The sequence below is a fragment of the Athene noctua genome, chromosome 1, assembly GCF_965140245.1.
Source record: "Athene noctua chromosome 1, bAthNoc1.hap1.1, whole genome shotgun sequence".
Lineage (NCBI taxonomy): Eukaryota > Metazoa > Chordata > Aves > Strigiformes > Strigidae > Athene > Athene noctua.
This window is the reverse complement of record NC_134037.1, coordinates 258,417,393-258,443,880: the sequence shown is the minus strand read 5'-3', so window position 1 is coordinate 258,443,880 and position 26,488 is coordinate 258,417,393. Positions and strand designations below refer to the sequence as shown.

At 41.7% G+C, this 26,488-nt stretch overlaps 1 protein-coding gene across 8 annotated transcripts; it reads right to left on the bottom strand.

Moving 5' to 3' along the window:
* Positions 1–7,698: 7,698 nt before the first annotated feature.
* On the bottom strand, positions 7,699–25,894 carry EED (embryonic ectoderm development). Of its 8 annotated transcripts, XM_074918250.1 has the most exons (12): positions 25,766–25,894; positions 22,787–22,939; positions 17,365–17,457; positions 15,415–15,480; positions 14,579–14,704; positions 14,381–14,462; positions 12,711–12,802; positions 11,662–11,795; positions 10,519–10,624; positions 9,589–9,747; positions 9,067–9,140; positions 7,699–8,028 (listed from the first exon to the last, which is right to left on the bottom strand). In XM_074918250.1, exons 1-12 carry the CDS (start codon positions 25,892–25,894, stop codon positions 7,902–7,904), a joined length of 1,341 nt encoding a protein of 446 aa, XP_074774351.1. In that variant the 3' UTR covers positions 7,699–7,901. The 8 variants fall into 8 exon arrangements, with proteins under 8 accessions (XP_074774351.1, XP_074774359.1, XP_074774366.1 ...); XM_074918258.1 differs by lacking the exon at positions 15,415–15,480 and having other exon boundaries at positions 25,766–25,886; XM_074918265.1 differs by lacking the exon at positions 17,365–17,457 and having other exon boundaries at positions 25,766–25,886.
* Positions 25,895–26,488: the final 594 nt, after the last annotated feature.

Below are 26,488 nucleotides of genomic sequence, written 5' to 3'. Positions count from 1 at the left end.
CTGACCTTGACTTGAGAGTCTGGAACCAAAGCTGCATTGTACAGCTCAGGCTTTCTGCTCTCTCCTGTTGGAGCGAAGAAGCAGAAGACATGTAGTTCTCCTGGAGATCTGCCTTGTGCAGCAGAAACAGGTTCCCTGCCATAAGTCATCAACTGTAGAATTTGTAGTAACTTGTCCTGGATTCCTTGCTCAGACTCCTCTGATACATATTTTTACGAGTTTGCCTGAAGTTTGGAGAAGCTCCTGGGAGGAAGTGGACATCAAAAAGACACTTGAAGTGAAACCTGAAACTGAACACCACCTGGACCGTTATATCAGAGCAGGAGAGGCACACTATGAATTGTTGTATTTATAATGCCACCTTTAATTTTAAAAAAGTTAGTAAGATGGATGTTGATCCTTAAAAGAAGCCTTATAGGTGTGTTCACTGTTAAATTAATTGCTTCTATTGGATCTTTCTGTAATGGGTACATGTTACTCTTCTTACATTGTGTTCTTCAAGTCCACGTACTCATGAAAAATGTGAGACTGTTGTACCTGGGTAACTGTTAAGCTGTTAGGGGATAGAAATTCACAATTTTTTTTAGATCATTTGGATGACTGACCGTAGTATGAGGGCTTTTCCTTTCTGCTGGTGGAGCTAAGCAATGCTGATGGAAAGGCTGAAGACAAAGGCCAGAAAGGCAAGTGAGAAATAAAACCCTTTGCCCCCTTTCAAAGAAGAGCCTTATCCTCTGGGTGGTTGTATTCCGTGCTCTTCCAGGAGATGAAGAAGCTTGCTGCGGAGTGGCATTTAAGAACAGTCCTGACAGGTGCTGCCCAGTAGGAGAAGCAGTAGCAGACTGGGCAGAATATAAGGCTCATAAGGCAAACAGTACACAGGGGACCTAAATACTGCGTGTGTTTGAAAATATTCTGAAAAACAGCCTTTCATCTCCCTCCCAGAGGAAGCTGAGTTTTGAAGCTATTGAATTCATCATGTAAGTCTTTGTTTAGCAGTGCCTAGGAGGTGATTTTTGTGTGTCTCAGACTTGGCAGTTCATGACCTGGAGGGAAAGGCTCTTAATACAAGTCACAGAATCATTCAGGTTGGAAAAGCCCCTTGGGATCATCAAGTCCAACCCTCAGCCCTACTCTACAAAGTTCTCCCCTACCCCACATCCCCCAACATCTCACCTAAACGACCCTTAAACACACCCAGGGATGGGGACTCCACCCCCTCCCTGGGCAGCCTATTCCACTCTCTGACCACTCTTTTCTGTGAAGATTTTTTCCTAATGTCCAGTCTGAACCTCCCCTGTTGCAGTTTAAAGCCATTCCCTCTTCTGTCACTAATCCCCTGTGAGAAGAGCCCAGCACCAACCTCTCTGCAATGTCCTTTCAGGGAGCTGCAGAGAGGGATGAGGTTTCCCCTCAGCCTTCTCCAAACTAGACAGTCTCAGCTCCTTCCCTGGCTCCTCACAGGATTTATTCTCCAGGCCCTTCCCCAGCCTTGTTGCCCTCCTCTGCACTCGCTCCAGCACCTCGATATCTCTCTTATATTGAGGTGCCCAAACCTGGACACAACCTCCAGGTGTGGCCTCACCAGTGCAGAGCACAGGGGGACTGTCACCTCCCTGCTTCTGCTGGTCACACTATTTCTAATCCAAGCCAGGATGCCATTGGCTTTCTTGGCCATCTGGGCACACTGCTGGCTCCTGTTCAGCTGCTTGTCAATTAGAACCCACAGATCCTTTTCTTTTGGAAAAGTCAGAGGGCAGGGAGAGCAGGTTGCTGTGCTAAGGGTGTGCACTGATGATTTCTTCTGATGCAGCTCTCCTTGGCCCAGTGGAGTGGCTCTTGATTAGGAGTGCAATTTTTGCTAGTGAGATGGCTTCAGCCAGTTGTGTCCAGACATCTTGTAAGGGGATAGCTCCAGCTGGCCTTCCTGCTCACTAGACCTAGATCAGAAATGCTATTTTGAAGAATATGCCATGTTTTTGTAAATTACTGTACATAACTAAGAATTAGGACTTGCTCCCAAGCCCATTGGCATGAAAAAATTTTTATGAGCTTCAGTGGCTGAGGAACAAAGCCTTTAAGGATTCCTTTATCAAGTCAGGTCAGCCTTAGGAACACATTCCTTTGATGCCTTTGAGACTGCTCAACGTTTTCTGTGTTCACAGCTCAGCCTAAAATGGACACTTTCCTTGTGCAATAGCCAAGGATCCCACTGGAGAGACTTGCAAAAAAGAAAGGACATGAGCTCAACCTGGGGGCCACAAGAGGAAAAACAGAAGACACATGAGAGCCAGGAAAGATGTGTATGAACTGATTCTGAAAAGAAAAATTGATTACATCAGGTAACATGGGCCAAGTGCCGAGTTGTGTCCCAGAAGCCATGTAATAGGCCCAGACCCCCAGATACTTGGTTTCTGGATCAACCAAGGCCTTAATTTCCTCAGACACATTTGTAGGCTCTTTGTGGAGGAGCAGCAGTGAGGGCAGTTAGCAGAGGCCCAGGAGGAACTCCCTTGTCAGAGCAGGTCATTAGGATCATTCTGTGTGAGCTGCCAAATCCTGCTGCAGGATGTGGTAGTTTGTTACACAGGTGGCAGATGCCTCGGGTAGCTGATGATGTCAGAAGTGCTATCAGAAGACAGAGGGACCAAACGGAAGCCAGAGTAAGAGCACTGTTAAATTGGGGCACGGCCCTGAAGGCTGCTCGTGGCCATTGCTCAGGTTCTCACACTTCTAAGGAAGCATCTGCCTCGTATGGAAGTAAAAATAATTAACACTTCACAGGCCTTTGCAAGGCCTCACTAGTTAAGAAATATATGTCAGCATGACCTAAGAGCCTCAATGGGTCAGCATGATTTAATTAACAAAGGATTATTTGTAAAAAGGAGGTACTGTCTAGAGCTTATCTGACTCCCTTGAACATCCTGATGTGAAGTAATCCATGTGTTACTGCTCTTTGTAATTTTTTTATAGTCCTGCTTATCTGAGCCAGTCTGAAGACTGAGTTGTATAACCTAGAGGTATATAAACTCTGTAAGGGCCCCATTTTAGGAGGAGTTAAATCAGCAGAGGTTGTTGCTCTGCTGCTCTGTCTCCTGGAGTTGTAGTGACAAACTGCATTCTGATTATTCCATGATGCTGGTGGGACTGTTGTTTGGGCTTCAGGAAGCCAGAGTAGACCATGTGGGTGGGATGGCTGCCTCCCCAGTGTGAGCTGTGACTGCTCTTGCCCTGGCTCCAGTCTTTAAGGCTGTAAATGAATATATGTAATTGTATACATTTTGAAAAATTCAGAACTCTCCCTGCTGTAGCCACTGTGGGCTCAGCAAGTGCTGTCTCTGAGCTTGGCGATCATGGTACATGCTTGAGACCATCACTGTAAATTACTTTCCTCTTCACTCTGGCCTGCTGTGGCTGAGCTCACAGCTCAGAAACTTGCAGGAGGAAGATTCCATCCTTCCAATTGTACCAGAGAGGTACCTTTTGAAACTGCTGGGAAAGTAAGAACTCATTCATTTCTATGGGTTGTTTCAACTGCCAAACTCTGCTCCTCAAGCATAAGTGCTTTTACTTTTTCTCATCTGTGAAGTGTACGATTATGGTGGGCAACTGCTGAATTTCAGCGAGATCTGATACATGTGATCACTGTGTAGGATGACTGAGGAAGCAGGCGTTTTGTTTATCTAGGTAAATCTAACATAAGACGACTCCAATCTGGAGAAGAGGAGGCTGAGGGGAGACCTCATCGCCCTCTACAGCTCCCTGAAAGGAGGGTGCAGAGAGCTGGGGATGAGCCTCTTGAACCAAGTAACAAGCAATAGGGCAAGAGGGAATGGCCTCAAGTTGCACCAGGGAAGGTTTAGACTGGATATTAGGAAGCATTTCTTTCCAGCAGGGGTTGTTGGGCATTGGAATGGGCTGCCCAGGGAGGTGGTGGAGTCCCCATCCCTGGAGGGGTTGAAGAGTCGGGTCGACATAGCGCTGAGGGATCTGGTAGAGTTGGGAACTCTCAGTGTGAGGTTAATGGTTGGGCTGGATGTTCTTCAAGGTCTTTTCCAACCTAGATGATTCTGTGATTCCAGGCTCTTGGAGCAGCAGGAGTTTTTTGTCATTCCTAGTTGTCATTAATTTGGGATTTGTTGTCAGACTGCTAATGATCTTTCCCTTCCTCACAAGGAAAGCTCAGAGACACTCCAGTCAGGCAGAGGAAAGGAGCAGAACCAAAAATACTGGAGAGGAAGGGGCTAATGGCCACCTCTGTGGCTGGAGTTGCAATTACAAGATGGGGCACCAGACCCACAGGCACCAGCTGCTGAGGGGCCGCAGGGACCTGCTGGAGGCACAGGGTGTGCTGCAAGAACAGTGAGCTCCTGCTTGCTGTTCTGCACCAGCCTGTCCCATTCTGCTGCCTGATGAGCCTTATCTGCTTCAGCAGTATTTACTACCTCATCCAGCTTTGTTCCATATGGTTTGTCCTGAGAGACACCAAAACAGTCTTTACTATTTCTTTGTGATGAGAGATAATAAAGATTTCTTGGTCTACTTGCTAGAACAGAGCAGTATTTCCTTGTTGAGAAATGGAATAAACCTCTTTCTTACTGTGTTCTCCTGTTTCAGGATGAATAGTGTTTTAGTGTCTTTTCTCTGCATCTTTCAGACTGGTTCTGTGGCAGAAAGTCAAGAACAGCAGAGCTCCCCAGCATAATCAGTGGTGAAACATGAGCCTGAAACACACCAAAGAAAACACACACTCCTACAGATACTAGGAAGGGCTAATTAAATCTACATTTGCATGAAATTCTTTGCCTTAAAATTAGAAGCCTCAAGAAGAACCTGATTTAAAATTACATGGTGGTAGTATTTTATTTTTTTTTAATTCTGTCACCACAAGATGGAGTAAAAGCCCAGCAAACAGGACCTTAATCTCAGGAAGAAACCCTTCGAACTGAACCACCGATTTAACATTCAGGAACCTACTTTCTACTTCCACTTCTCCTACAAACTTTCTTGCTGACTCAGGCAGAGACTTTGCCCAAAAAATCAGGATTGTAGTCTAAGCCAATGATATAGCCAATTTCTAAGTCTCTGCAAGTTGGCAGAGAAAGACAAGGACCTCCAGGTACCTCTTCTCTCCCCTTGTTTTTTTATGAAGGGATGAAAGATGAATCTCTTCAGAGACACTCAGTGTGCAACAGCTGAAGGAAACAGTGCCTTTCAAATTTTATTGTATTCTTCACCCAGAGTTCACACAGAACAGACATCTGTAACACTTGCAGCCTCCTCAAACAGTTTCCTGGCTCTATTCCAACTGTCCCCCAGGAGACTGGAGCCAGGCAGAGCCTGACTTTATCTCTCCCTCCTCTGCCTTTGGCTGAGATAGGAAACCAGAGTCTTGTTACAGAATTTGGCAAAGAACAAAGCTGCAGGTGGCTTGCAGACAAGGGCGAAGAACACACGTTAATGTCTTTTGGGATCTTTTTTGGTAGATTTCTCCAATACTAGGATAAACCACACTTCCTTTGCTGAAGAACTTAAGCTCTGGAGCTCTCAAGGTATGTTACAGAAAAGTATATGTTAAAAGAGTTTGGAGAAATTAAACTCTTTAAGTTATTTTGCAATGATTATAACTGATAGCTCTGTATCTTCCAGAAGATGCACAATAAAAATTTTACATTTTTTCCCCCTTTTTTAGTCTAGAACTGGGCAACTCTAGGAAGAAAACACCCCAGTGAAATAAACACACTTTTATAAGTCTGAAAACCAGATAGGACTGACTGTAAAGAATTCTTTTATTTCCCTGTGACTTGCTCCAGCTCTACTTTAAGTTCACATTTTCTAGCTCTTCCCTTAAGACTTTAAATCTGATTTCAGCTCTGACCAGGTTTTTCAGGGCAAACCTGCTGGAACATCTGTCTGTACTTTAAGAGAGTCTTCAGCACATTTATAAATTAATCCAAAAGTTAAAGCTGACCCTAACTGTGTCGACTGCTCTCCAGTGAAGCACCACCCTTCCTTTCCTTTCTCTCAAACTGGGCAGCTCATTCATCAGAATGCACATACTGAAAAAACAACCCTGGCTGAGAAATCCCTACTGCTTTTGTACCCCCTTTCCCTCTCAACACTGCACATGAGGAAACACAGCAGACCTGGTCCAAGGGCATGTTCCTTGCAAGTTAAGTGGTACCAGCCTCCAACCCAAGTTTTCTCAATAGAGTTTAGCTCATCCAGCGATGCAGTTTAACTAGTGGTTAAAAACTGCCTCCAAGCTCCAGTCCCACAATCATCTTCTCCAGCTAGTTTGTGTTCAACTCTGCAGGTAGTTCAGTCTCTAGCTAGAGAGATTGGTTCTGTCCAACTCTATGGTTTTACACTTGGCTGCCTGATCACATCCCCATGACCAGTCCATCAAGGACATCTCTTTGGAGAATGAGCACACTGGCCCCTTGGCTTGTGCAAGAAAAAGAAGGTCCAGAATCCAGCTCAATTACACAGTAGGTTTTGGACAGAGCTCTGCTACAACAGTACTACTGCACCATCCTAGGAGTAAGGACAAGGATTTAAAAAAAGGAAAAAAAATCCTATGTCACAGACTAAAACTTGTACACTACTTGCCTGTTCAACTTCATTTTTTGAAGGCTCCCAAGGACACAAATCAAAACTGGTTTAGTCATATTACTTCAAACTGAACTGGTCGTTTATCTAAACAGAGAACTTAAGCTCCCCAAAGTGTAACAAACAGGAAAAAGCGATATCCTTAAAGATAAAAGTCAGATATGCACTTAAGTCAGTTGCAGACAGAACTACTTAATCTGCTGATCAAAAAAGCACTCTTACATTGCCAATGATAGAATTTTATATAAATACAAGTACACCGATACATTCTTTTCAAGTAATGTGTTATGGTGAAGGATAAGAAGAGAACAGGAGGAGAAAATATGTAAATGGTTCAGCTTCAGTAAATATTACTAACCTTCTTCCTCGGTCAGGTACGCACAGCTATTGTGCAATGGCTTGGGCCACCTCCAGAACACAAACACTAACATTTCCACTGTACACTGACAAGCTATACACAAGTGTTTTGAACACAGTTATCGCTGTTAATGATGTCTGCCATCTCACCCATTTTCTCCCTTTTATTTTTATTAATTGTACATATTTTAAACCTGTATTAAATAATACTGATTTTATAATTCATTATTCCTAGGGCAAGTGAAACAGTGATGAGGCTATTTGGGGATACTGCCAATAGAGGTAATTAAGATACATTTTCAATAACTAACTATGATTTAATAAGTTAATTGCAGTAAATAAACAGCCAGAATGAAGGCAATGTGATCCACAAAAAAAAAAGTAAAGTTTTTTTCCCCTAACCAGTAACACAAATGGTGAAAAGCACATCCCAATTTGAGATTATTAAAATTTAATGTGCAACTGACCTAAGGACTGAGTTTAAATATTTTTAGCAGTGACTTATTTATACTATATTCTTAAGTGTAGTGTTTTCTTTGTGTGGTCCCTGAACAAGATTCAACAGCTTCATTAGGTTTTTAGTCAAAAAGGCACAAACCCAACTGCAAGCATACGCATACCAAATTTCTAGCAAGTTTACCATGCATTTGTGACAGCTATATGCAAAGCAATTTCATAGGCCATAAGTGAAAACTCCTTGTGGAAAATAATTAAAATGGACAATTCAGAAAACTTTACAAAAATACTTCTTTTTATTAAAAGCAGCAATTTCAAGCAGAACAATACACAGAATGTAAACATCACTAAGTTCAGCTCCAGCCTGCCGAACCTTTGAGAAAGTCTACACTAAATGCATCTACTGTACTAGCGAGTTAACAGACTATATTATAATTTGAAAATATATTTTCTACTTTGAATTAAGAAAAAGTAATTTATCGTAGTCTGTCCCAGCGCCAGATACTGGCATCATCACACACAGCTATAAGGATACTACTGTCCCTGCTAAAACTGGTTTGTCGTATGGCAGCAACACATTTAGGATGGGTGAGAGTCGTACACCTATAAATAAAAAAAAAAATTATTCAGCTGCAACATTAAGTCTGCACTTAGTATTATTCTAGAGCACTGTTTCACCAGCCTCTTTCTTATACGACCTAGGGAGGAGCTGAAGGGCAACAGGATGATGCCCTTCATGGTGTATTCTGTGTTCCAGATGTGCACTTGGGAAAGCAAGTGTGTGCCCACCACTATTTCTCACCCACCCAATTTTCATTGAAGCACTGACTGAAAGCTTATCAAATCATATTATTTGGGACTTCCATTAATGCTCTGTCCCAGTGGTTAGGAAAAAAATACTGTAATTGGGTGATTAAAGACTGCAGCATTTTCAGGAACTTCACATGTTTATGTGTATATAAACACACACGTATTTATATAGATTACATATATCTAAAATATGTAAAGATCAGTATATATAATTTAGTATAGAGTGTACATACATATGTTATGAATATATTTATATACATAGTGTATATACATTTTATGCACATTATGTTTGGGGTTTTAGTTTGTTTTTTTGCATTTGTATGTTATACACACACACACACACACAGAGATATATATATAAGACTTGCTGTAAAATTGCCTGGCCACACAGGTGAGTTACTGGAAAGCCACACTTTTCCTCTACATTGTGCTTATAACTAACCTTTATACTTTCATTACTCTAGCTCCTTCCCCTATTTCTCCTCTGTCATGTGCTACAGCTCATCTTCTCTTAATTGCTTTGTAAATTTTCCACCTTAATTAGCTTGTAAACACTTTGAGGAACAAATTGTCTTTTACTGTATCTACATATGGTACCCAGCACAATCTGATTGGGGTCTCTTTGCAATACTGTAATATAAATAATCAGTAAAAAAATAATAAATCAGTAAAAAATAATTAATGTTAACTTTCAAGGGCTCAGAATGTTTATCTACCTAGTAGCTAAAATGGAAAGTGACTACTACTGTTCAAGAATTTCTATAGTTCCTTTCCTTCAGTAAAGTTCCCCAACTCCCTAACAAAAATAAAATTTTTTAAAGAAGTACTTACTTGGCTTTATGAGGATCCTCTATTTCTAAATCCCAGACATAAAGTTTGCCGACCTGATTGCCCAGAGCAAGCATCTTTAAAAGAGCAGAGGATATAAAAGATTTAAAATACTAACTCAAAAGAATGGAAGCCAGAATTTTATAAAAGCTCTATAGCTGATAAATTGTGTGTGAATGTTTGAACATGAATGACTTAATGAGTCTGCTGGAAGGGCTAGAAATGCTGTAAAATTTGCCTCCTTTTGTCCATTTTATTACCGATCTCTGCAGATGGGGAAGTAAGATATCAGTAAACATACCCTGGATGGAAAATAAATATTTATTTGGTGGAATTTTTTCCACCAGGCAGAACCCAGAATGAGAAATCCAGGGCTCCACCATTTTCCTATAAAGCCCCTTGCAGCAAATCATTCTGTTTCTCACACATCACATCACACGAACCAAGACTTTCTATGCCCGTAAGTATGGAATCAGTGAAAAGTTACGGACCTTCAACTACAGCAAAGCCCAAGCTCACACATACCTTCTGCCAGAAATCCATTGAAAACCTCATGTACCATATATCACACTGGCTGTAATCGAATCTCCCAAGGATGGTTACGTTTGACTCACTAGGCTTGATTTTATCGATATCATCTTCCATTTTCCCAGGTTTCCAGCACACAATGGCATTTTCACAAGACTGGGGGGAAACAATGAAAACAAAGTCACCTATATTTACAATTTATACTGCACATTCAGTCTAACTACAAATATAACCAAACATTTTGTCTCATGGCTTCCCCAATGACATTCAAAGAAGTACAACAGAAAATCTCACCTCTGCCCTTAGATCACAGCCACATCACCAACAATACATCCCTGCCCATCACTGGGAGCTGCTGCCCTCACAGCTCTGCCAGATAACAGGGCTGCAGGAGCCCTCCCTCACCCACTTCAGAGGAAGGCAGACAGATGTGCTCAAACACACTTCAATGAGCAGTTTAAATTAACCTTTTGAGGACTGTTCACCCAACTCCTTCAACCAACAGGACCGTGCAAGCATCACTTTCTGGCAATGAGGCAGTTGGATCACCTAGTTTAAGATCTGCAAGCAGATGTTACTACTGGACACAGCACATTAAACCAAGTTACTCCATTATGGGAACCCTCATTTCTCCCTTTAGCAGCAGGACCCCTTATCAGTACCTTTACATTCTCTTTCTGTACCTTCCATGCAGATTCTGGTTAGCTGCTATCCCTGTGCTTTTAGCAGAGGTACAGCTGTAGTAATAATTTTACTTTTTAAGTACAAGCTGCTTATCCACACACCCTGACAGTTGACGAAATTCACAATATACGCTCCATAACATCATTTGATACGGCATAATAATTTAACCTAAGACCCAAACATTAGTAAAACTTCTACTGTTTAAGATCCTCAAAACAAGCAGATAAAAACCTGCAACATTACCTTGGAAAGAATTAGATCTCCCAACCATCGTACACAGTCAACATAGTTTCTATGTATGTCTCTTGTAGAAAAGTCAGGAAAGTGAATTTTCTGGGAAATAAAAGGCCTATGAAGAAAATTGCCAGGTGAAGGTTCAGAGAAACACAGAAGCACAAGTCTAATTTTTAACAGCCAGTTTTAACACGTCTCAACGTTAAAAGGACAAGCCTTTTTTTCATTTTAACAGTTTTATAACAAAGTAGATTTTTTATGCTTTTTTTTAAATAATAATGGGAACAGTCCCTGTTTTCACCCTCATTCCTAATGAAATAACTAGTCTCCTGTGAAAAAGACTGCAGAAACAATGCTAACCAAAGCCACTCCTTCAGATACTGAATACAGCTCCTGTTGCCATATACTTGAAGAATTAAAGCTCAGTCTTCCTGATGCTGCTTCTGCAACATCCAAATTGTTAAATAGAAATGCACACTATTAAAAAAAAAAATCATCATTTTGAAAAAAAGCACGCTAAAAAAGCATCATTTAATATTTGGTAACATTACCAAAAAAAGCGAGAGTATTTTCACAGCTAGTCTCATTGCTGAACATGTTCAGTGTGTTTTAGACTCTTCAGTTCTCTCAGTGGTTTAATTGGAAGTTAAGATTAAAAAGTTGAGGAACTTCATAGAGGAGGATTTATCTATTGTGTATCTAATTGCTATGTTTATTGACAATTTACTCATATCTGAGGTCAGATCAGAGAATTATGAAAATTAAGGTTATTACTACATGAACAGCTTTGTCCCTGCCCCAAAGTCCACTAACAGATAAAATAATTAGTAATTGACATCTTGAAACAGAGTGAAATAAAACCTTTTAACTAAGAAGGAGATAAGAATTCCAGGTATTTTCTAGCAAAGCAGATAAGAAATAATTAAGATAGTAATTAAAAAATACAAGTGTCAGGACTTTAAATCTGGATTCAATAAAAATTCTACTGAAGCAACCATCAAGAAGACACATCTTCTAGAGATTCGGTATCCAGCACAATCCCCCAGTCACTCACTGTCCCCCAAAACTCCAACCTGGATAGGAATTAACCTGGGCCACTGATGAGAATATTCATGTTTTGCAGAGACAGTCAAGAAGATGAAGGCTACATACCTGTTGGTTTTATTTGGGTTGTACTCATAAGACTCTTTGATAGCATTTATCATTCTCTTGGAATTAATTCTCCAGAGTTTTAGAGAGTGATCCATCCCACAGGACATGATTTTTTCACCAAGAAGATCATAATCCTATGTATATGAAATAATTTTGAGGACCCCCAGCCTAAGATGCATTATAACAACTCAGATTTTATTCCATCATTTCCATCAAAACAGCATTTTTGGCTTAGAGAATGCAGTAAAACTGTGTATTTCAAACAGAAAAATACTAATAACTTAATCCTGCTCACTGCAAAGCACCACAGTATCTTAATAATTATATTTACTCTCTCTCAAGAACGAGAGGTATATTCAACAGCACTGACAGACAATGAAACTACTGCTAGTGCTCCTCCCTCAATAAATTCCCTAGGTTTCATTTTATGGAGCAACTCTGGCAGAATTCCAGGGTGATGACTATTTAGAACCACAAGAGAATAATACAAAGTCAGGTTTCATATAGATGCACCCCTCACCTTTCAGGTCACACAACAGGAATGGAAACAGCTCTTTAGAGCAGCGTATTAGAAGTCAACTATTCTAGCTGACAACTGCTGGGTACCAGTGTCTGTTCACAGCCACTGAAAAGCAGCATAACTCACCTGAAATAACTTATTTCCTTCACTATAATGTCTCTCAAGGCTTATTTGTTCTTGCTGCTTTGGCTTGATAAGACCTCAAGAACTTCAAAAGTGGGACCATCATGAAAACTTTTTACTCTTTCTAGCCCCACTGAACTCTGTTTTGTTTACTTCTAGGCTGCACTGTGAGAAAACTAGCTACACAGAAAGCGAACACCTGTCCTGTATATTGAGAGGTGGCCCAATCAAACCACCTTAAATTTAAACTCGTCTATCCCCTTAAAACAGTAATTATGCACTTCAGGTTTGGGTTTTTTTTATGTAGGTATAATATCAAAACAGTGCACAAGAGGATAAAATTTGCATATTGTAGGCTTACTACCCTTTGTAAATCTAAGTCACTGCCCCACAGTCTTCCACTTACTGCACTTAACACCTCATCCCTGTGCCCTTCTACTCCTCCAAATATTGCAACCAGCGTGTCTGTCTGGATGTTCCACAGTCTCAATGCATGATCTATAAAGAACAAATAAAATTACATGCTGCTTTTTATATGTACATATGAATAATATAATTCAGCTTAACTACTTTCAATAACAGGTGTTCATGTAAACATCAAAACGGCACTTAATTCTTCTTCAATTGTAAGAAACAACGGAACTGCATTAACTAAAATTGCCATTACAACTAAACTATTGTTAGGACTAATTCTGAAATTGAGAAAGTGTGTCCACCCCCCAACCCAAGGGACAGCTTCTAGCAAAAATATACTTGGATCTTTAGACCATCCAAAAAAGAAGAGTCTGATCTTGGACAAGTATGGTTTTATTCAGTCTCATCTCAAAAACAATTTTATGTATCAAAAAATGCTACAATTCCTTTCAGCCATTCTTACATTAGCCTTCAGAGAAGCTTTGATTTTCTGGTTTTTAACCTTTAAAATATTATTCTTTATTAACCACAGACTGTAGGGATGGAAGAACTTGTTTCTATAAACAATATGTATTCCTAAGTCAATGAGACCAATCCACTTGTTTAAAGTAAGTTTTAACAATTTCTAATGAAGAACCTCTACTGTGTTTCTCAGTTGGAAATGGGAGCCTCTAGTGCCTTTCCCTCATGGATTCCACAAGTACACTGCACTGAACAGCAACACCAGCTGGAAGGCCACACAGTCCCAAGTATTCTCTTTTTCTACTCATCTCTTAGCCAAGCAGTTTTGAGACCCCAGTACTCTCCTGCCTCATGCCTTCTCGAAGATAGTACCTGGTCCAGAGATTGCACATTAAAACTTGTAGTACTATGGCTGATGTCAAAATGTTATTTAAGACAAAACCTTAAAAAATATACAGAACTCAAGAAATTCAGTGTTACAGACCCACAGCACAAACTTGACAGCTGCAAAAATCAGAGAGGTTCCCAACTCCTATTCTCTTGTAGCTTCACTGGCAAAACCAAATACACTAAAGACAAAAGTCCCCTTATGTGAATGTTTCCAACTTGAGCATTCCTAAAGGCTTGCTCTTGCAGATCAAGCATGCCCTTACTTCACAGAACAGTCAAGATTAGGAAGTTGTGACTCCTGAGATGTTCTGGACAAACCCACGAGACACCATACCAAAACCTCACTTCTCCCTTCACTAATATGCTTTTTACACAAAGTCCAATTAAAGTTAGAACTGCTCCTGAGCAACAGAGAATCGAAATTTTCGCCATGAACACGGTGGTAAATGCTGTCTGTGACATTAAGACATCCCCACTAGATGGCAACATGATTCAACAACTGAAAAAAAAAATTAACTCGACTGTTGGAAAGGGAAGAGCAACCCCGATGCTCATGTTCCTTCTTTCCTAAAAGCAGCACTGTTCGCAATCCCTTTGCACCACAGGTGGAGTTATGTTTATTGTAGGCCATGGATATAATATGTACAAGATATATAGCCACAAAAGAGCAAGATTTGCTCTTGAATTTCAAGGTAAACTTGTTCAGTGCCATTCATAAAAAAATCATTAAGGTTTTGGCCATTGTCAAGACCAAAATCCAATCCAAAGTATCCTGATTTATACAAAAACAAAAGAGGTTTTTTTCCTCACCTTTGCTTACAGATAAAAGGAGATTTGGATCTCTTGGATGGAATTTCAGTTCATTGATTGCATTTCCATGGCCCACGTAGTGCTGGGATAGAATTCAGAGACCAAGTTATCATTTCCCCTCATGTTTATGTATTTAGAAGACATAAGTTTCATGCCTTACTGAAACACAAGCTGTAACTCAAAGTCTGGAGCACTCACCTTTATACACTGCATTGTAATAGGGTTAATTATCCTAATAATACCCCTGGACCCTGCCACAGCCAGAAGAGGATGGCTTGTATTGCTATCGTATGTCCACGCACAGGTATAGAAATTTTCATCTGCCTACGTGGTCTCACATTAAGGAACACAGAAGAAACAATGTGATTTTTTAAGTAAACTTGTTGCTATTTTATGCAAGTGCCCAGGAGTCTCTGCTGGAGGCAATAAGATAAAGTTACATATTTGATTATGTATATATGCAAATACAAGCAACATCACCTTTTCTATAGATGCCAGTTTCCTCACTTCTGTTCATAACATGCATGTTCTCTCTCTCAGCATCACTTTTCAACCTCTTTCTCCAAAACATCCAAAGATTTGGAATAAAAGGAGGATGAATCAAGACAGAGTTCACAAGTTACTGACTTGTGTACTGCAAACGATCAACACAAATTATTACCACTTCAGAGCATGAAACATGATTCTTAGGCTTTAAACCCAGTTCCAATTTACCGAGAAACTGAGACTACTGTAAGGCAGTGAATATGAAACATTACACAAATATTAGTGTTGGGAAGATTAAACTGGTGGAGAATCAGTTTTCAAATATTTTAATAAAGCATGGTCCATGAGTCTGCGTTTTTAATTTTTTTTTCAATAGAAGGGACTCTAGGATGTGGGAAAGAAGTAAGACTTGGACCTAACATAAGGAATGTGTCACATGAGCAAAGTATTAAATCACAGACAAAACCTTCATATGCTTTTTCCTACAAAGCCTCTTCATTTTTGATGAACAGGAGGCAAACAAGTGGCTTTTTAACTTAAAAGGATACATCAGCATCCACGTAGGACTGCAACAGACGGATTTCACCTTGGGAATGACATTCATATAAAGTAACCTGGAGAAAAAAAGAAAAGTGGGAGAGATTGCTGCTTATCTGTCATATATTTCAAAAGCAAATCACATGCACCTGTATATTCACTTCCTGATGGGGAGAGGTACTCTTTATGGCTTAGAGCTCATCCATCACCTGTTTGTTTCCAACAAGTGGAAATGGTTTGGTAAAAGAATGCTCACAGCAGTTTCAGTGAAGCACCACTCTGGGACTTGTCAGCAGTCCTTCCCAGATATATGTATCTATTATCTGCACTGTCTTAGTAAGATTAAACTCTATTTGGAATCAGTTACTACAGCCATCCCTATTAGGTTTGTGTGGCAAGGTTTTGGTAGCAGGGGGCTACAGGGGTGGCTCCTGTGAGAAGCTGCTAGAGGATTCTCCTGTATCCGAAAGAGCCAATGCCAGCCGGCTCCAAGACGGACTCACCACTGGCCAGGGTTGAGACCATCAGTGACAGCAATAGCACCACTAGGATAACACATTAAAGAAGGGGAAAAAAACTGCTACATAACAGCAGCAGCAGAGAGGAGTGAGAACAGGTGAGAGGAACAACCCTGCAGCCCCCCAGGTCAGTGCAGGAGGAGGGGCAGGAGGTGCTCCAGGCCCAGAGCAGAGGTTCCCCTGCAGGCCGTGGGGCAGCCCATGGGGAGGCAGCTGTGCCCGGCACCCATGGAGCTCCACGGGGGAGCAGAGACCCACCTGCAGCCCGGGGAGGAGCCCACGCTGCAGCAGGGGATGCCCGGAGGAGGCTGTGACCCCGTGGGGAGCCCACGCTGGAGCAGTTCATCAAGAGCTGCAGCCCCTAGGAAGGACTCACGTTGGAGAAGTTCTTGGAGGACTGTCTGCTGTGGGAGGGACCCCACGCTGGAGCAGGGCAAGAGCATGAGGAGGAAGGAGCAGCAGAGAAAACGTGTGATGAACTGACCTCAACTCCCATTCCCCATCCCCCAGTGCCACTCAGGGGGAGGAGGTCAAGAAACTGGTAGTGAAGTTGAGCCTGAGGAGAATGTGGTTTTAAGATTTGCATTTTATTTCTCATTATCCTACTCTGATTAGATTAGTAATAAATTAAACTAATTTCCCCAGGTTGAGTCTGTTTTGGCTGTGATGGTAATGGCTGAGTGACCTCTCCCCATCCTTATGTCGACCCAGGAGCCTTTGTTATATTTTCTCTCCCCTGACCAGCTGAGGAAGGGAGTGAGAGAGCAGCTTTGGTGGGCACCTGGCATCCAGCCACAGTCAACTTAACACACCATCTCTAATATGACTTGGTCTTTTAATGAGCCATTCATACTTTGTTTAATCTTAGTTTAGCACTTTTAGTAACTGCCAGGTGGAATAAACCTGGAAATGAAAGGCTTCTTGTTTATTCACACCACTTGCATAGAATGCACTTCAGGAGTTATTTTCAAGACTGAAATGACATAGACCCTTGTTCAGAAAAAGCCTATAAATTCACTCCACACAGGACATGAATTTAGTTACTGAGCTGACTGGCATCACTGCAGGCACTTCACATCCCATTTTAGAACATATGACCTTTTGGAAACAATAACATCTGTGAAGAGTAATTTTAGTGAGAAGATACATTTATGCACCTCTCTTCCTTATCCCACGTTTATATTACTGAAGGATTTTTTTTCTTTACTATATAGGCTAATTCCCAAATAGCTAACACATGACTTCATAAAACAGTCCAGAGGATGCAACTCTCCCAGATAACAGATGCCACAAACCTCAGAAATAAAACTTTCTGTATGAAGTATCTTGTGTCTGCACCAAACACAGGTAAAGGGTTTGGCTAAAAAAAAAAAAAAAAAAAAAAAAAAAAGAATGCAGGCAGAACCACACGGAAGGGCTTATGGTTAAAAACACATTACTCACTCTGTTGCTGCCTACAGTGGCAAAAACGAGAGGATCACCTTCTTTACTGTGCCAGTTAAACTGTACTCCAAACAAAGGCTGACCATGGTCCTCCTGTAGATGTAAAGTAAGATTAGAGACAAAAAAAGATAAAACCCACAAGCATATTTCTGTGAAATTCAGCTGTGATGGTAAACAGCTTGATATGTTTTCCTCCTCAAACTACTGGGTTCACATCCAGTATAATTTCAGGCAGCGAACAGTTAAAAAGAACAGTTTTGTAAAATCGCATTTTAACTTTGCTGTCATAGGGAAGGTTAAAGGAATATTCTGACAGACCCCCGTTTTCCTCCCCAGCAAGTTTTAAAAAGTGAAGAACTGTTGTCTCAGTTATGGCCAGAAGCTGGCAGAACTCCTGAGTTATATTTCCAATGCTACTACTTTGTTTTGCAAATTTCAACAAGGCAACCTCTGCATCTAAGGCCACATCTATATGCATTTTTATACTGTTATAATTACTTCACACAAGAATGTACAACTAGACAGAGAAGAATTATGAGGACAGAGAAGAATTACACTGGTATAAAGGTAAAAAAGGGCCACATTTCACTATTACAGCAGTTAGGTTTTGCAACTTATCACAGACATGACGAACTCTCCCCAGCATGCCACAATGCTGCTGCAAAGTTCACATCTACAAAGTGTTTTCAGATTGCCTTCACAGTTACCAGAGAAATGCCAAGTATTATTTTTATGCAGCTTACAACAGTTTAACAGAGAATGAAAAGAAGCAGATATGTTTATGAATATGGTGGTGCTTGTTAATAATTGATAACAGTATTTTGGCCTGTCCTGACAGGATGTTTTCAGTAAGAATAATGTTCATTAAAGTGCCTCCCCACAGGGGACTGTCTGGGACAGTGCAGGCAGGAAGGAAGTGTCTCATGACGGCTGCTAAGCAGCCTTCAAATGGCAGTGCTTCAGAGACAACACCAGAAATATTAGCCTGGAAGCTCTGGCCTAGCCAAGAACCAAAGAATAAACCTGAGGAGGGGGTATGGGTGGGAAGTCTGACACTAGTCAGAAAAAGAAAGGTAAGGAAGTCCGGAATAATTTAAAAGAGCATTATTTACTGAGAAAGGCAGTATCTGTCATTAACAGAAATAGCTAGAAGAGCTGGAAAGAGAAGGGATAAAATCTTTCAGAGATGAAGGCCCTCCTGCAATTCTTAAAGAGAGGTAACAACTTTCAAAGCTCAATACACGTTTAAAAGAACTGCACAAAGTTTAACTGGAAGTATTACTCATCATAACATGAAAGAACAGACTAGTGGCTTTATGTGATGAGGGATATGGGATACTAGCAAAGGGAAAAGGTTATTAGTGACCCCAGGACAGAAGAAAAAAGCAGGTATTCAGCATCTGTAAAGCATTATAGTTTAATTAGAGATGAAGAATGAGGAAAATTCTATGCCATAAAACTGCACAGACAAGGCTGTGATTTTTAGTGTCCAATAAAGTAATGAATCTTATTTTCTAGGCTTATTTTTTGAGTGTATTTAAGTCTTCCTTCAAAAGAATGGCTAAGAGGTCAAATACAGAATAGTTTACAAAGATCACCCCCTGATAATTAGTCGGTTTTGAATTTTTGCGTGAAAGAGTTCATGCTGGTGAATACAGAGGGCTTTTGACTCACTGCATGAAGATACCAGAGGTAAAATGCACGGATTCTTACTGCTTTATTACAGAGATAGATTAGTCGGGTTTGCATTTGTTTTTCCGGAATAACCTTGTTCTCTGTCATGTGCACCCTTTCTGATAAATTTAGTGAAATGGGAAGAGTGAAGAGGAGGATGTTTTTCCCTCTCAAGATAGGATATTTTTTCCAGCCTAAGTTGTGATAAGTTTGTGATTTTCTAGGTAGGATCCTGACCATGGCAATATGTAATAAGTGGAGAGATACAACAGAGAGCTATAGTATTTCTATATTTCTGTATTTGAGTACATACCTGAAGCATTTAGTCAGCTTTTTCATAGACAATCTATTTCCCTGGAAAAATTACTCTGCAAGACAAATGCCTTTAGGCTACCTGTACCATCTGTGCTACATTCCTCACATTGAGTGCTACAACCTCCAAGAGCCCAACCATACATATTGGAGCTTTTCTGGTGTTTAACAGATAAGGAGTAAGGCAGAGGCTCTTGCACGAAGTCACTAGGGTATCTGAAGAAGTTATGCTCACCTCATTTAAACCACCGTCATGCTTACTGGTCAGAGACAGCACATAGCTATTTTGATAATACATGTCCACTGTAATTTTTGTCCCAAGTGCTAAACAATGAAGCAGATTTTTAAAGACATTACACTTTTAGGTGCTGCACATTATGGTTATCCTGAGATGCCAAGTATGTCACAGAAATCTGACCACTGGTTTGTACAGACAGAAGAGTGACCCACATGCTGGTCCAAAAGTAGAATTGTGAAATGCTGTCCTGACCTTGGTATGAATAAAGGGCACAAAACCCAGTGTACTCAGGTTCTTCATGAACCAGAGAAAGAAGGCAGAGGAGAAAACAGACCTACAATTGTTACAAAAGCAAATGAATAATAATCAATGGTTAGCTCTGCTCTTATTCACTCAACACCAACTCAGGTTCAGTCAGAGAGTAAGACTAGACCCATTTTTAGACTGAAGGCAGTGAAATAAATGCTATGCCAACGCAAAAAGTAATCACCTGTAACTACATGAATCCATTTTAATATGCCACTACCAGCGAGGAGCCAACTGACCACACATGCATTTCCAGTTTCCTGAAGTGGAAACAAGCCATTACTGGCAGTGGTTTTAGTTACCTCTCCTTTACACAGCAAGCTAGAATCCAGCATGTGGTTGGTCACTGATTCCCAGCTCAAGGAACAGCAAGTAGAAGCTGAGAGACGACACCAGACTGCTAACAACCACTGAGCTACACCCTCAGCAAAAGCAAAGGGCAGGGCAAACAATAGCACCATTTTAATGGAAGCAGATCAAAGCAGAATATACACAATTCTTTGCTGGAAGATCTATAAGCAAAACTTATATGGATGTATGTGAGGACATGTGTCTGTTAGCTGTATAGGCTTATTTATAAACTACATTTCCATTCAGCCCACAGACAGCAAAGATTTCTCAGTACACCTTACAGTAACTTAGTACTGCTAAAAGGAAAAAAAAGGCAGTTTTTTATTTCCTGTCATTTTCCAAGTTATATTTTTGTTTTCCTGATGCTTAACTTTCACCCAAAATAACTTCCACAGTAGTATTTAAAAAGCATTTTTAGCAAGCACTGGTTTTCAGGCTGAATCACAACCATTTAACATTCAAAGCAGATGGTTATGGACATATTTCTTTGTTTCCCCACGGAAAAGAAGTAAAAAGCAAACTGAGAGGGAAAAACAAGAGTAGGAAAGTGAAAGAACATGTAATGTATACATCCCTAAAGAATATTAATTTCTGTGCCTTTAAATCATGTTGACTCTTCACTAATTGCAGTACACGCACCTTACAGTATAGTTCAAAGATACATAAACTATGGGATATCCAAAGAGTCACAAGTGTCTTTCTGAACCCATATACAACATTCAACTGTTAGAGTTTATCTCCATACTATCTGCAAATTAGTATGGAAGAACTGAAAAAAACAAAGGAGAGGCTTCCTCAAACATGAATTAAGAAGGAGTTACCAAATTTGGCTGCTACCTACTCTTTGTATTAACATGCATGTTTATTATTATTCGCATTAACTTCAGTTCAAAGAGAAATGGGAAAAAGAAGATAATAAAAACAACCCACTTAGCTGAAACGCTACATTTATCCCTTCACAGCTTGATTCCACTTGCACAGGAATCTGTTCCCAGGCCCTGATCTAAATCCACAGAAGTCAGGGATTGCTTAACTTCATAGGGTGGTCTTTTGGGTCACCCTATAGCGAGGCCTGGGTTGAAACCGGGATGAGGGAATCTTCTGTTTTCCCAGGAGACACCTGAAAAGTACTAACCCCTTTGGAATATTTGGTCTGCAGATAGAAAACAAATATGCTTAGCAAAACTCAGAACTTGTTAAATGTTTGGGTGCTGAAAGGCCCACGCCTGTGTTTGAAGTATGACTTGAAGCCACAAAAAGCACTATCTGCGGGGGCAGTTCATGCGAATCACAGGAACAGCTGCCTACCTAGGTGAAAATGAAAGAACTTCCCTTCCTCCTACACCCTGAAAGGACTAGAGATAATTTTTATACTTCAAAAAACACATTAACATCAACTCGTTTCCCAGATACTTTAGCCAGTATAGCTTCACATCACAATTTCTCCAGCGGCAAAGCTCATTTAGGAGGTTTCCATGCTCCAAACCTCTCATCCCCTCCCACTCAGCTACCCCAGCATTTCAGCGAGGCAGTCTGAAGCCAAAGTTGAGAAACAGCTACATCAGCACAGCTCAACAGTTAAGTGCGGGGGAACAACAAAAACCTCTTAAAAGCAATTCTGCAGCAAAGAGCCACTATGGAGCTGCACACATTCCCTTGTTAACTAAATATAAAGTTTAACAAGACTCCCATCTTGTTCCAGACGCAGTATTTTCTTTATTTAGAGATCTTGTAAAAATCAAATCAGATGGCATATTTACAGCTTCTGCCACATAAATATCCCACACAAGGCTGGGGAATGAAAGAACAACATCCTGACAGCGTAAAAGAACAAAGAGAAAATTCATTCAGTTCACCATAGTCTGTCACCAGTGCGGAAGAAAACAATACTACCCTAAAACACAAGAACAGGGAATAAAGACCATGAATCCACATCCCTTAATACCATCAGGTATTATGTGGGAAGATAAATAGACCAGGTGCAAACAAATAATCACAACACTCATGATAAATTAACTGAATTGCACTATATAGCATTTATGACAATTGCCAAAGGACAGAAAACACCTGATCTGCTAAGTGTGAGGAAAAAGTTACTCCAAGATTGCTGGGTCTTTTTTTTTTTTTTTTTTTAAAAAAAGCCACATTTCAACAGGAAGAAAAAAACTCTACAGGTTCTGTACTTTGCATCAAGTTGTCACAGGTTTTGTTTTATTTTCATTTGTTTATCCAGTTTCTTGTCTTTATCTGAAGCAACCATAGCTTCAATGAAATACACAGTTATATCACACGTAACTTTGCAAAGCTGTACAAAAAAATGGGTGAACTGCAGCACTACCTACTGTTTCCTATTTCTCAGTCTTCTTTTTCTTCAAAGCTTTAGCCATTCCAAATAATAAGGGTACTTTCTTCAAATAAGCATGGAATATAATTGTACACAGATATTTAAAAATATCTGTCTTGACATTGTCTCACAGTCAATGCTAATTACTGCCACCAAAGGTACCCAGCACTCCCATGCTGAAGCTTACACATACCTACCTTTAGGCTATTTACACATTTGAAGGAATATTTGCACTTCTTTGACTTCCATTTTCCTTTCCCCCAGCTTTTCCTTCCAGGTGCATTAGGAGTGTTTGTTGGTGTATCAGGGCGCTCGGTGTTAGTACCACTTTCAATACTAACGGCATCATCCTGAAAACATTCAAATTATATAGAATGTAATAAAGATATCATTAACTGCCATATAATTCGAACTAATTATGCAGCACTTGCCCTTTTCACTCTTTCTTCTCTTCCATATGAGCAGATCTCCTAGGACTTGGTGTTATTTAGATTCATGTATTTAAATCTATTACTAACATAATAGCGTTCCTCCCTAGAAACAGAACATGAGTCACATGAGGACTAATCCAAGAGGGACAGACGTGAACTGTGATCCTAGTGAAGTTTCCTCAGAATACTGGTAGTTGCTCTTAAGAAAAGGTCTAAAGATAAAGTGGTTTCTTTCCCTAGAAAACATCTGACATAGATGAAAGGAGTACTTTTGAAGTACTGAAGGAAGAGGCTGTTTGTGTAAAAACATTATGCTTAGCCAATCTTATCTTATCAATCCATTCTTAGATACCAAGAATCTATCCATTCTCAGAGACTTCTGGACACCCTCAGCCGCATCAGACACAGCACAGCTCTGCAATAAGTCATCACTGCCACTAGAAGAGGAAGTCCCACCTCTAACTCTTGCTCTTTCCTACATATACTTCCTTTAACTAAGAGCTAAGTAAAAAAAAAAAAAAAACAACAAAATGAAAAATAAAATTAGCTTGCAGTCTGATCAGCTAACTAAATCAACTGGCCCTCCAACTGTCAGCAGCCAGAGCTAAGGTAAGTATGGGGACAACTGAAAAAAAAAAAGTGTGCAAAACAACCCACCCAGTAACTGAGCAGTTTCAGATCAGCTTTGGACAATTAACAGAAACTACAATTTCATATGCTGTCTGACTGAAAGACACTACTCAAAAGGGCATTTCTATTCCCTGCATCACCCATCACTGCACACTTCAACCTCACCTGCATCGTAGCTGGCAGCCCTGTGCTTCCAATAGGAAGTTCAGCTTGTTAAAAATCAACTTTTTTCTTCCCCCTGGCAAGGTAGTCTGTTCACTTTCCATCAGAGTAGCAGGGGGGAAAAACAACTCATCCCAAGGCCATGTGATTTCTAGATCTGAACTAAGGGAGACAGAGGCAGACAACAGCCTGTCACTGGACGAGATTAAGTGTAACATGAAGCTGCAACAGGAACTCCACTAGGAGCAAGGAATAAGGTCAGCTATAAACTTTAATACACCAATTCCCATGAAACATTTATTTGTCCCAGTTTCATATCTCTATCAGCAGAACCCAGCAGAGCTGAGTCTTTGTTTGCCCAACAACTCTGAAAATCAGGACATAGAAGAAAAAGGAGGAAAAGACAACACACAGGCCTGTAAACTGAACTGCCCAAATGTGAAGTGACTCCTATTACGTTGCACCCCTACGAGAGTCAACCCTCCCCTAATACACATAAACAAGTTTAACAATTTTTACGTTTTCCAGTTTCTTGTCCTTTACCCTAAGAATTTTCCAAGCTTGCCAAATTCTCATCTCCCAAGCGCACTTGCTAGCCAGAGCTGTAATACTTCACAAGGCTGACATTTTCTCTGGACTATCTAGTCAGATATAGTCAGTGTAAGAACACCAGGTACCTGGTATCACACAACTACACTGGGTATCTGCAACTACAACATAACCAATGAACTTGCACCAGGATACCCGTGGAACAAAATACACCCTTTCTCCAAATTGATGCTATTATGCCAACTTTTAAATAGAATCCCCATCTTTCAGGAGTAGCAGAGTCCAGTAATCAACTCCTGAAAAGGGAGTCCTTTCACCACCAAGACAGGTCACATTTTCGATAACTAGACAGCCCACATCTGTGGTCACTGACAGTCCACAACAAAGCAAACCTGAATGCCATTGACACCAAATTACACTTGAACTCACAAATGTTGCAGAGCAGTAAAAGAACTCCACAGCAGTGGTGAGGAGCGCCTCGAACCTGCCCGTCACCTCACAAGCAGCACTTCCACAGCTTGTGGGGGATGAGATTCAGATCCCTCACTTTCTGGCTAAGAGCTCTGAACAGAAAAAACTCCACACTTAATAAAGTTAACATCCAAATAGCATCCACCACTCAATAACTATGTAAAATGACTGCTAGACACCTTAGATTAAGTTTATCTTTCATGCTCAAAGCTATTCTATATCAATGACATTACTTTCGTTCTGAACACTAGATTTTAGCCTAATTTAGAGATTACAGTCCTCAGCCCCTGCTGCCTCTTATGCTGACAGGAGTTTATGAGCACTAACCCCTATCCCTCATATACCAAAGAGCTGCACAGATAAATTTATGCTGCTTGTTACTCTGCAACAAGACGGTGAAGACACGCGACACAAAAACTGCAAGAAAGATGGAAAATTTTGCTGGTTTGCAGGAAAAAAAAAAAAAAAAAAGTAAGTCTGACATTTTGAAGCAGACTTCGAGACAGAGCCCGCTTAAGAGTTTGGGCCTCAAATTCTCCCTCACCCACGTGGAGGAAAAAGTGAGGGTCTCTCCCTGCTGTCTCCCACCGGGGCCTCCCTCCAACGGCCCGTCTACCTCCGGGGGCTGCCGCCGGGCCGGGCCGAGCCGAGGCGGGCGGGCTGACACCCTCCTCGCCTCCCCTTCGCCCCCAGCCCCTCTCCCGCCCGGGACGAGCCCCGGTGGGGTCGGACGGGGATCTCGGGCCGCGGGAGAGCCGAGGGGGCCGGCCGGGAGGTCCCCTCGCAGCAGGGCCCGTGGGGCGGGCGGGCGGGCGGGGGCCCCCCTCACCTCCGCGCTCCCCCCCCCGCCCCCGCCGCGAGGCTCCGCGGCCGCCGCGCGCGCGCGCGCTCCCGCCTCACCGCCCCCCTCCTTCTTTCCCGGCCCGTCCTCACGTTCTCGTCGCCGGACAGGTCCCCGGGATTGCTGTTCTCGTCGCTGCTCAGCTTCTGCTTCTTCGCCGGCATCTCACCCCCCACTCCCGCCGCTGCCGCTGCCGCCGGGGCTTCTCCCCGCTCAGACATCTTCCCCGCCCCCCACCCCGCCACGCAGCCGCAAAGCGCGGACGGGGAGGTCGAAACGCTTGCCGTAAAGCACCGCCGCGCGCCGTTCGCCGGTCGGGGAGCGGCGAGCCGCCACACTGCTGAAAAAGGGCTCTTCCCGCGCCCGGCGGCGCCTGAGGGGCTGGCGGCGCCTCCGGGGGCCGCTGCCCGAGGGACGGTGCTGTGCCTGCTCGTCTCGGCGGAGCCGGGCGTTACTTTAGCCCGGCTTAGCAGCGCGGAAGCGTAGCGGCGCTTTATATCGCTGCCTGTAGCGCGGGTGTCTGGGGCAGGGCCGGCCGGACACGTGTGGAAGGTAGAAACAAGCAGTCCCAGTCGGCACGGGTGTTAACGGGTCCCTCTGTCCATCTTCGTGCAGTTGTCCAGTGCCGTTTCTTGTGCCTCAAGGGCTTTTTGTTCTCTTGCTCTGCAAAAGTAATTTAGTCTGAAAACTGTGTTTCTGGAGAGGGAAGACAGGCTCTCCTCTGCTGTCTGCTCCTGTACTCCAGGGCAAGTTCCTACTACAGCTATAAACGAAATAACTGCAGTTGCCAGATTTTTATTTATTTATTTCAGAAT

What these genes read in the sequence shown, in the direction of transcription:
- EED (XM_074918250.1), bottom strand. Translation starts at nt 25,894, where the DNA reads ATGTCTGAGCGGGGAGAAGCCCCGGCGGCAGCGGCAGCGGCGGGAGTG. An exon ending in ACCTGTCCGGCGACGAGAAC is followed by an intron (nt 22,940 to 25,765) that starts GTGAGGACGGGC and finishes GAATGTTTTCAG; the next exon opens with GATGATGCCGTTAGTATTGA. An exon ending in TTACAATGCAGTGTATAAAG is followed by an intron (nt 14,463 to 14,578) that starts GTGAGTGCTCCA and finishes ATTCTATCCCAG; the next exon opens with CACTACGTGGGCCATGGAAA.